The sequence below is a fragment of the Lycium barbarum genome, chromosome 4, assembly GCF_019175385.1.
Source record: "Lycium barbarum isolate Lr01 chromosome 4, ASM1917538v2, whole genome shotgun sequence".
Taxonomy (NCBI): domain Eukaryota; kingdom Viridiplantae; phylum Streptophyta; class Magnoliopsida; order Solanales; family Solanaceae; genus Lycium; species Lycium barbarum.
This window is the reverse complement of record NC_083340.1, coordinates 134373158-134384747: the sequence shown is the minus strand read 5'-3', so window position 1 is coordinate 134384747 and position 11590 is coordinate 134373158. Positions and strand designations below refer to the sequence as shown.

Here is an 11590-nt window from a genome sequence, read left to right as displayed (position 1 = left end):
ATGTCATGCCATGACGATTAGGGGAAGTCTGAGTACCCAAAGTTGAAAGCTGAGGAGCATGCCAGAGTTTTAAGTGTGGGGTCATTCGCCCCTTGATGATGAGAGCATGTTGCTAGCTAGGCCCTAGTGGGCCCCAGGGAGTATTTCTTACCTCGCTTGCGCTTTATTTGTTTTCAAATATACATGCATTGAGGGCATTGCATAATTTTAAGTGTGGGGTGGGAAAATACGTCCCTGGTTTGTAACACCATGTTTTGAGGTTGCGGATGATGATTAGTATGCCGTAGGATTTTTTTTTTAGGATGTCTTTTTAGTTTTGCATCTTAGTGTCGAAAAAAAATGAAAACATATAGAAAAAGTGGAAAAATTTCAAAAAGATTTTATTTTTCTTTATTTTTCTTTGATAATTTCTTAAGTCCCCCCATTAGTAGGCATTCATCATCCACCCCCTTTGGTTTTCTTATGGCCTCGGTTCTTTCCCGAGAGGGGGCCTTTGAACCGGGCGTAGGTAGATTTTTTTTTAGTCATAGGAAGGGCTGTTCCTGATGACGGGTGGATGACAACCTTCTTGAGGGAAAATTAGTCCGTAGGCTAGGTGCATTCAAATGCTAGGTGCACGGGATAGGTGAAGTCTTGGCATATGAGTGATCTTGAAATGTTTTGTGAAAGCATGCCGTGAAACTGTATTACTTTTCTTGGAAGCACTTGAAAATGGTTTTTGTGTTGACTCGTATGACCCACTTGGCATTGTTGATTTCCATTGTGTTTGATTGTTTCGAGGGACAACCGGATCCCTCTTGCGTTGATTATGTGCCATGTGTGAGTAAGGTTTCGTTTTTGAATCCATGTTTGGTATTGACATCTAGAACTTGCCCTGTGTGTTCACAAAGCGAAATGAAGTTGGGTTGAGCCTAGAAAGTGATAGAGGCGTTTCTTTGGTTAGTCACTAAAAAGCCTAAAAAGTTATCTTACCAGCGTGCAAATGACACCCTAGTTAACCCCTTTGAGCCTTTAGCCTTTTCTTTGATAGCAGTTAATTAGCCTTACCCCTTTGTTCTATAACACTCGATGTTTGATCCAAAACACTCCAGAAGCACTTTAATTAATTACAAGTATAATGGGAGATGGGATGAGAAATAAAGAGGGGAAATGGTTATAAATTGTAATCTAGGAAAGACAAGGGGAGCACCGAATGAACAGAACTAGTTCACCAGTTAGTTGGGAGTCCCAAAAAAAAAAAGAGAAAAGAGTTTCCCTTCTAACGTGTGTAACTTCCAAAAAAAAAAGAATGGTGCTTAAACAAAGAAAATGGGTGAATTGGGGAGAAAGTTAAAGGTTGGTTGGTATTGAATAAGGGCTAATAAAGAAAGCGTGCAAGAATGACGAATGTATAATGTATTAAAGTGCTTTGGGAGGTTAGTCACTATTATCCAAATAATTCCTACCCGTCCCGTAGCCTACATTGCAACCCTCTAAGTCCTACTTGATTCTAGGTTCGTCTTACTTGGATTAGTAGAGTGGTTACACTACGGGCAAGGATATGGTATGTCGTACATTACATGTGATGTTCTTTGCGAGAGTGAGTGCATTTATTGATTTCAGGTCCATTGATTTAAACATGTGTTTCTTGATGAAATATGGACTACTTTGTTGAGGTGAGGGCACACAATTAGCAATAAAGCGGTGAAGTGTTGATTTCTTGATCATAAGGTTGCCTATCTGCTTTAAAGTGGTGTCGCTGAGTCAACTGTTTTGAAATTCGAAATGTTTTCTTTGAGAAGAAGTACTTGGTGCTGAAAATGAGGCTTTTAAAACCTTTGGCATGGCTTTCGCAATCTGGGTCGTTGGTTTGTTTTTGAAAATCTCTCTTCAAGAGTTAGCCATACTAGCCGAATCCCGTTGCAGACCTGTTTGAATGAGTGAGCTAGAAGGGTAGTCTGATGTTGGTTTGTGTTTGCTCGAGGGCGAGCAAAGTCTAAGTGGGGGGTGGTGATATTTGGCAAAAATATCATGTTTTGTGTCGTATTACAACTTCTTCTTATGACTTTTATCGCTTAATTCATGAAGTAACCGTCGTATTTGAACTTATATCGTTATATTTTATGTGTATAGGTACGATGACGACAAACGATAGAAACTGTGCTTGAAATGATGGGAATGTGTAGCATATGTCGATTGGCTTAGGCGACGAGGCACAGATCGCAAAGGACGAACTAAAAGGAGTTAACCGACTGAAGATACTCCGCTTTCCTCCCGGATCGCGGATGGATCGCGAGAGGCTTCAGAACTTCAGGCTATCGAGGTGCATCGCGTGAAGAAAGTGGAACAACCAAACTCAGTCATCAGTATTGCGCGATCCATCCGCATCACGTGAAGAAGGCGAGGACCTGCAGAACATTGCGCGATCCTTCCGCGATGCGGAAGGAAAGCGGGGATCTGCGGATGTTTTCCCGATTAGACTAGGATTTGGATTCCTTATTTATTATTTTTACCCTAGCCTATATATAGACGTTTTAATAGCTGAGAACGAGGTGCTGGGATTATTCAAGGATTTGTAAGCCACCGTTCTCCTTTTTTTTTCTCTCTCTAGGTTATTTTATTTTTCATCTTTTTTAACCCTAGTTTATTCATGGCTTCTTTTGTCTATGATCGAACCATGAGTAGCTAATCTCCTAATTCTAGGGTTGTGGCGAAAGACTTGAAAGTTGATGTGATGACAATTATTATCTATTGATTTACCATATTGTGGGTTGCTTATTTATTCTTGATTTCAATTGTTTGATTATCTGGCCAATAGTTAGACACTATCTGTGGTACGTGAATTGAACTAGAGAAAGGAAATTCACGTACGTAATAAGATAAATAGAGTTTGTTAGATTTAATCGTTTAGCTAATGAGGATAGAGATATACCCTTTAGCCCTACTTAGTTGAATACGGAGAAATAAACGCGTTCTTATTACCTCTGATGACCATAGAGATATAGGCATTACAGTAACATCTACAAGCTTGTGAGTAGTTCGAGAGAATATCATAAAGCATAATTAACCCGTTAACTAGTAACCCAGGAAATAAAATAGGTGGAATTGTCTGAATATCAACTGGATTGTCGAAAGCCATAACCCTAGATCTTTCTCTCATCTGAAAATTCTTACAGTCCTTGTCCACATAATCCCAGTCCTAAAAACAACCATCACAAATTGTTTACTTTTCAAGTTTTAGTTTAGTACAACAAACAATCTTGATTTTCACTTTCTTGAATAGTTTCATTCGAATTTGAATTAGGTTGACAGTAGAATCTAAGTATCTGTGGGATCGATATCTGGACTTAACAGTCTATATTACTTGTACGACCACGTATACTTGCGTGTGCGTTTGGGAGCAACAATAATCCTTTTAGTTGCCTAGAGAAATGAGGATTAGAGTCTTGAGAAAATAACATGGCTGAGGCATAGCATTGCAGAGCTGCTTTCTAAGGGTTCTGGAGTCAATTGCCACTGATGAATCTTTTTTAATTGTTTGATCAAAGACTTAGGAGCATCAAGTGCTAGAAGTTTCATTATATTTTCTACTGACGTATAAATCTCTGAAAAGACTAAATTTCTAAAGAAGCGTAGAACGTAAAATAGAAGTGTTAAATGATTAAAACATGTTCTCAACTAATAGCTATTGCTCACTCATTGTGCGCAATCTTTTGCTAATTTTGCATGGATCCCAAGAGATTATTGGTCCTTTGACACAATTTTCTTTCAAGTGGTTTTTGATTTAATATCTTCACTCATTGTAATTTCACATCTACGGATCAGTGTATCTGACGCTCGATGCACGACATGACCAAACCACCTCAAAGTTCTCTTATTTTATCCTCGATGTGTGCTATTGGAATTTCTCAGCAATAAAATCATTTCTGTGGGTGGCTCGTGTCCAAAGACGCAGATATTTTATTTGTTTATAGTCGGATGTAACAATTCACTTTAGTTTTTCTTTAATTTAGTTTGGTCTACGACGATTATTATTTTTGGAATGCAGTTGTTTCTGTAATGGTCTACTTTAATTTTTTTTTTTATGGTCAGTAGACATTTTATTTGCCAAGGATAATATGCACAACACTAATCTACTATGATCTGGACCAACCCCAGATCAATGAACATTTTCCCATCAATTATCACAGCTCAGATCAACACCATATTCTACTCAACATATAATGCCTCCTTATGTATATACAACAAGCCAAAGTCATTCTGTACACATTGGCACCCTGTGACTTGCCTTTGGCATGCATAATAGTCGAGTCAATCTCATTCTTCCATTCCATTAATAATCTATTTATACCTTGCAACTGCAGAATCTTAGACCAAATGGAAGCAGAATGATCACATCTAAAGAACAAATGGTCTATGATCTCATTTGTGGAATTACACAATGGACAATTTGGATCATCAATATGGGCCTATTGTGCCATTCTATCACTTAGTGAGGATTCTCCTAGAAACAGCCAGTTCATTCAACACTTTCCTGAACAAATAAATATAAAGTTTTAACTAGAACAAGACACGTAACCTTATTAATGCAGAATCTAAGGAATACACGATGCCTTTCTCTTAGTCACAAGCACTTGAGAGTTAAGACACTATCTGCCCAAGTGTAAATGCTTGCCAATCTTTGTGAAGCTTAACTTAGTCTACCAAGGAAGTAAATCAATTCTGCATATTCATATTGAACTTCAATCAATGTCACTTGTTCAATAACTGCGTTCTCCAACGAAATTGAGTGGTAAATTTCATTTCGTTGAATGAACCAGTTGATGTGCTAGCAGGCATTCATTTTGAATTCAATAATTCTTGCAAATATATCTTGAATCTTTATTTATTTTATTATTATGACAATCAATCATGTACCACACCATACTAGTACTCTTTTTTTTTTTTTTTTTTTTTTTTTTTAAATTTCATAGGGTGGGGAAGGGGAAAGGTGGAGGTGATTACAAGGTGGGAAATCAAACCTTTACCAACAAGGTGGAAGTTCATGTAAACAACCAACTAAGCTACTAAGATTCCCGCACCATACTAGTACCAATACCAGTTTGGTGAAAAAATATAAAATGTTTTACCACCGAGGTACCCTTAACCATAAATTTCGAGTTCTGAGTCTTGGGAATAAAAAAACCTTGGTAGGAAATGCTCTCTTCTTTAATGGTCTTACACAGCACCAATCCGCATCAATCAGCACCTCAAAGCAAATATCGAACACCGGATGGAAAACCAAAAAAATATTATCAACTAGAAAATTGCAAAATGAACAAACTGCTCATTCCAAAAAATCTGAAAAAATTCAATACTCAGGAACTGGAAGGTCCTCATCTGAAGGTGGAGCCAAAATCCACTCCCCATTTTCATCAAGAACCATCCCTCTATTCTTCTCAACCCACCATGACCCTGGAATCAAATACTCATCTTTCAAGTAAGAAGATGACTTGTTCACCAATGCCACACTCCTCTTCACTTTCAACTCAAACTCTTCATCTTCCCCATTCCAACCTGCCACAACATGTAACATCCCTTGCAAGTTGTGCCAATCGCCCGTCTCTTTCGACTCCTTTAAGCTCGGAGACTTTCTGTTATCGATAACTAAATCTATACCTGTTGAAGAATAATTCAAAGTTATAGGAAATCAAATTTATTTAGGATTTGGTATTTGTTAGTTAATTTAATTCATGTCTAAATAAGATTATAATCAAAATGATATAGAAATATGTTTTCCAGTTCTAATTAAAGTAGGTTTTGCATCATTATAAACATAGGTACTTTTTAAGAGAAATTTAACGCCTAATGCCTTTGGGAGGTGATCTGGTTTACAAAATATGACTTGTACAGGTTCTATATATTTATACGTATAATATACATAATTAGTATACCTATGTATATTTCGGCCATATTAGTAAATAAGTTTGGCCGAACTGTACATATTAGTAAGTTTCCATATTTTATAGCATAAAAGTAGTAAAGAATGTAGTGCAGAGGAGTGGAGAATTGTGGAGATCATTCAAAGAGATTCGGAATAATATTATTTTCCTTCAGTACCTGTATTCACATACCCCAACAGACCACTTGGGTAAAGGGGAATGAGATCAATCTTGTTCTTAACATGTAAGATGTTCAAGTTTGGAAATTTCTTGACTCTTTCATTGAATGCCTTGTTCCCAACTTGTGGACTACCAAAGACAATTGCAGATACTGGAATATCAACTGGGACACTATTTTCAACCACATCAAATGCTGCTAAAATAGCTAAACTAGCACCAAGACTGTGCCCTGTAAAGGTTATACTCAAATTCTCATCTTTGTACTGATTTTTAATTTCTTTGATTTTCGCTTGAAGTTGTTCTCTTGCACTTAGTCTCGTAAAGGACGACTTGGGGTCACTTGAAACGTAAATCTTGAGCCACCCATCCATTACTTTGACCTCGTCCTCATCTTCATCGTCGAAGTTTTTGTTGTCACAACAACATAACCAGTGTGATCCCACAAGTGGGGGCTCGCTGCTTTTGATGTCCTCGTCTTGATTTAAAATGCCTTTTTGAAAAGACTTAGGATGAAGCAAAGAGTTTGCAGATTTAGGACCAGCCCCTAAAACGTTGACCCATTCGTAATTCCTCGTGGTCCCACGAAAAACAACGTATACTTCCCTACGGCCTAGTTTACGACTGACTTCATCAGTCGTAACGGCTATATAGCCAATCCAATTAGACTCTCTGTCCCACGATTCGCGGGACAGAGAGTGGAGGAAAATGGCTTGAAGCGCGCCAACTTGGGCAGTGGCATATAGGAAGCTGTAGATTTCATAATCCGAAGCGGATTCTAACATGACTTTGTGGAAAAATGAACTTTTACCGTAACGACTCGTGCCACAATACTTGGAATTTTGGTCATTGTTGAAGGCATCGTAAGTTGCTTGACAAAAATCACCGCACCGGAGAATAAGTTGTCGTAAATTGAGATTTAAAGGTTGAAGAAGACCTTCCCAATCGTTGCTTCCTAAAAGTTCATGCCATGTTGGTTCTGTTCCCATTTTGTTTAACAAAATGTAGATAGACACCCTGTTTCAATTTTGAGTGGGAAGTTTATTTAGTGAAGTGTCTCAGATAAGGGTGTAGGAGAGGATAATGTAATAAGGATTTAAGATGAAGTTGTTGTATTTTCCACCACATGTTATAAGATAGACTAGCATACACTAGTTTTCTTGATAAAATAGAAATGAGTTCTATTAGATGATGGGATAACAGAGGTGAAAGAATTTTTGAGGTCACAATTCTTTTAAAAAGGGGTATTTACATAACTAGCAGGTTGAATTCGTTGTTTACTTTTCCTCGGTGATATGTATTGATTATACTCAATTATACTCATAGTATTATATACTAATCATACATATGTTATGTAACTGCTGACTAATTTTAGTTTAAGCGTTTTGATGGACGATTATTAAAGTTAATTCTTCTTTTTTAAAAGTAGCATAATGTGCAAGTTCAATCTTTTTTTTATTTGGTAACTGAAGGATGGTATTAATTACCAGTGAAACGTTACAAATCAAACAACCCACACAACATGCTTTGATCTCAAAGCATCACAGCTAGTCACGAGCTCTAACATATGTCCTAAGCTTAAAATGTAAAAGTAGACAGTAAAGTTTTACATCCAGGTGGGTTCCTAACAGGACATATATAAGCCATGTTTCTTGCCAAACTATCAACATTTTTACACTTTCGCTCAAACACTATGTTGTTAGAACTCTATCCACATTGAATAAACACAGTCTGCAAACATCATCTTGAGTACTTGTGCTGATTGAGTTTTCCCTTTGCCTCCCTGAATACACCACTGCATAAAAGGAGTCCGCAACTTTTTTAACCCAAAAAGTGTCAAAAGGCACCAAAATACTCCACAAAAAAGAAAGAAAGTAATCAAACTACCTTTTGCGCACTAAATTAGTGCACAATAGGGGTTTACTAAAAATCCCAGCCCTTTATTCTTTTGAATAGTTTTGAAATTCACGTTTTTTTCGTATTTTGACCAAAGATTAGTCATGTTTAAAAACGCTGGAATATCAATATTATATATAGAACCTGATATCTTTTTCTGCGAACAATAATGTAAGCTCAACGCATCAAGTATACCTATATGTTTGGATCGTCGTTTTAGGGGTTGTAAAGTGCTCCGAAGTAAGTTTTGTTTGTTTGGAAACTTGTTATCTTTAGGTTTAAGTGTTTTATTTTATAGGGTTTTGATTAATTTAGGACGTCGCACAAGTTACTATTAAACGACAATAAAAACTAAGATAACTAATTATCATTAAGAAAATAATACCCAAAAAAATATATAATTTTAACATAAAATGTACATTTTATTTACAAATATACAATCTCCATCCCCCTAGGTCCCACATGTAGGAGGCTTCAGAATAACCTTAGGCCTAAGGCGAACCCCACCACCCCCACCACTCTCACCATCATCTCCATCCCCCCTCTTCCTCTTAATCTGTACACGTTGTATGACGTGATCATCCTGCGTTTCCTTCCTAGAGGGCTTGTTCAAAACATGCTTCCTATAGGAGACGACGGTGGCCGAAATGTGATTTTCAGGAGATGACTTTATCGGAGCAGGAGACGGGTCCACAGACGCATAAGAATGTACCTGAAATAACATATAATCAATTTAGTTTAGTTTTATGTTAAACTAAACATAAAATAACATATAAATAATTAATTTAATATATTTGTAAAAAATCAAACCTGTGTGTCGACGGGCTCCTGAGATGGCTGGCTAGAGGGCTCCTTAGAGGGCTCATGAGCTGGCTCCTCAGTTGTCTCCTGAGTGGGTCCCGGAGCCGGAGGTGTAAATGGTGCCGGAGCAGGAGACAGGTCCACAGGCGCAGAAGAATGAACCTGAAATAACATATAAACAATAGAGTTTAGTTTTATGCTAAACTAAACATAAAATAACATATAAACAATTAATTTAATACATTATTTAACTGTAAAAATTCAAACCTGTGTGTCGACGGGCTCCTGAGATGGCTGGCTAGAGGGCTCCTGAGATGGCTCTTCAGCGGTCACCTGAGCGGGCCTCGGAGCCGGAGACACATCGAACTCCTTGAATAAGAAATCGAAGTCCAGCACCGTGCCACCCTGTAGATCACGAGCTAACCGCTCACCCTGTGGATGACGAACTGGAGACTGTGCAGGCGATGGCCAGAACATGTGATCTGAAAATAAATTCGGCGTATATACAGGTGTCGACCGACGCTATGAAATCGACGACCGGCAAGATGTCGACGGGATCTCTGAAGTCGACGGAGGCTGCTGGGCTGGAGCTGGAACCAGTATATGGTCGTCAGGCTCATCTACTAGACCACGACCCCCTCTGTGACCAGCCTCTCTGGCCCTACCACCTCGGCCACCAGCCCCTCTACCCCTACCCTCTCGGCCACCAGCCCCTCTGGCACGACCACGACCACGACCTCCAGTTGCCTGGTGCGGGACCTATAGAATAGGCTCGTCGACATGTCCGAGCTCCTGCGCCTGCTGCATACCACCCTCAGCTAGCTGAACCATCCGCGCTGCATATCCCGCTGTCTCGGGGCATCCATATAGTCCAAGCTCTCCCAGCGCATCCTCTGTACGGTCCGTAGCTGCATTTGTTTGCAAATATTAATGATTGAATAAATTTGTAACTTAATACATAAAACAATTAATTAAGTTTAAGACTAATAAAACTTACCAACGCCTCATACTGTCCTGAGAGAGCTGCATATCCTCGGCCATCTGCACGAGGCCTCGCGGGGTTGCCAATCAAGCTGCAAGTGATCCGTGCATACCACTACATGTACGTCTGGACCGGAGTCGCATGTCCGACCACCGCTAGCGTCCCCACCCTCTGATCCCAATCGTGACCTGGAGCTGCATAAAGGCCCGCCATGCATCAGTGACGGTCATACGCTCGTCCCGCTTATAATGGTCGTGCTCCCAAGTCGCCTGCTCAGTTAAGTTCTGTGCATGGACGAACTGTCGTAAGTCGCGGTCGGGCGCATGCTCCTCAACGATGTCTATATGTATTAACGGACACCGCGACCTCCACGAGGGCTCACCAGCCCTACAAAACGCCGGGCAACTGATCCAAAATCTAATCATACGGCGTCCATATAAAAACCTGTAAAGAGAATTGAATTAGTTAACAATAAAAGAGTAAAATAGTAAAAAAAAAATAACATACTAATGTTAAATCAAAAAAACTTACCGTGTCCAACGTCATACGATCCAGCTGATCCCTGAACGGGAGAATACTGTGGTGCGTATCCACATCTCAAATAACGCCTCCTCTCATCCATCTCCGCGCGTATGGCATCGCCTCATCAATATAGTCGAGCGGAGGGTCAACAACTATGGGTTGAAAAGGTCTCATCCTAGTCCACACCTATATCTGAAAGGGTCATAAAAAAAAATTATCAGTCATCGTTTCAAAAAACTATATTTAGAATAAAATTACACACACTTAAATATAGTACCTGGAGGAGAGGGAAAAATGCAGCGACATCGGTCCTCGCGCCCGTAGACGCTCGATAGAATTCGCGATACATGAAAGCCAGGACAGCAGCGCCCCAACTGTAACATCCCAACTCGCCCAGATGCTCCAAAAAGGGAAAATACCTCAAGCTCACATGCGAACCCGATATGTTCGGGAACAAGATGCCCTTGAATATGACGAGAAGGTACAGACGAGCACGTCGGTCAACATCAACCTGAGGTGCGTCCTCTGTAATCGGATGTTGCATGTCTATGAGGCGCAAGTGCTCGAAAAGGATATACATCGACAGCCGACTCTATCCCCATATATCATGTGGCTGCGGCTCGAAACCAGTGAACCTAGTCAACTCCTACCGATACACGGCATCTGCTGGCGCTCTTGAATATACAAAGCGCATCCATCTACCTGGAGACTGTAAATGACCTCCACGTCCTGAAGGGTGATGGTGGCCTCACCAGAGCGGAGATGAAATGTGTGGGTCTCCAGTCGCCATCGCTCAATCATGGCTATCATAAAGCCCTGTCATGCTGTACGCGACCAACAGCGACGCATCGATAGATGCCGCCCTGATATAGTATCCTTAAGACACGAGGATGTGGGGGCCGAGTCGCTAAAATATCCCATGCTTGCTCCATAAACCTGGGACGGACCAAGCGTGTGGGATCTACATCCGAATCCCATACTAGCTGGGACCTATGCTGCTGTTATAGGTGAAGCACCTCTGGCTCGAAGGGCCCCAGATGAAGGGGGCGGGATCCATGGAGGTTTCGTATCTATTTTACGCAGTTTTAATTAATCATTAACATGTAATATTAATTATGTAATCTTTTATCAAAAAATTATACTAAGGATGTTCAATCCTAAACTAGAGATGTTCAGACCTAAACTAAGGATGTTCAATTATACTAACTAACTAAGACTTTAACGGGAAATTATATTAACTATCTAAATTTGGGAATTAATAATTGTTAATTAATTATTATACTAACTACAATTAACTAACTAATATTATATT

General features: G+C 39.6%; 1 protein-coding gene across 1 annotated transcript; it reads right to left on the bottom strand.

The window, feature by feature from the left end:
• Positions 1-4836: 4836 nt before the first annotated feature.
• LOC132636580 (phospholipase A1-IIdelta-like) lies at positions 4837-7214 on the bottom strand. The gene is made up of 2 exons (XM_060353506.1): positions 6079-7214; positions 4837-5637 (listed from the first exon to the last, which is right to left on the bottom strand). Exons 1-2 carry the CDS (start codon positions 7064-7066, stop codon positions 5330-5332), a joined length of 1296 nt encoding a protein of 431 aa, XP_060209489.1. The 5' UTR covers positions 7067-7214; the 3' UTR covers positions 4837-5329.
• Between the last annotated feature and the right edge of the window lie 4376 nt (positions 7215-11590).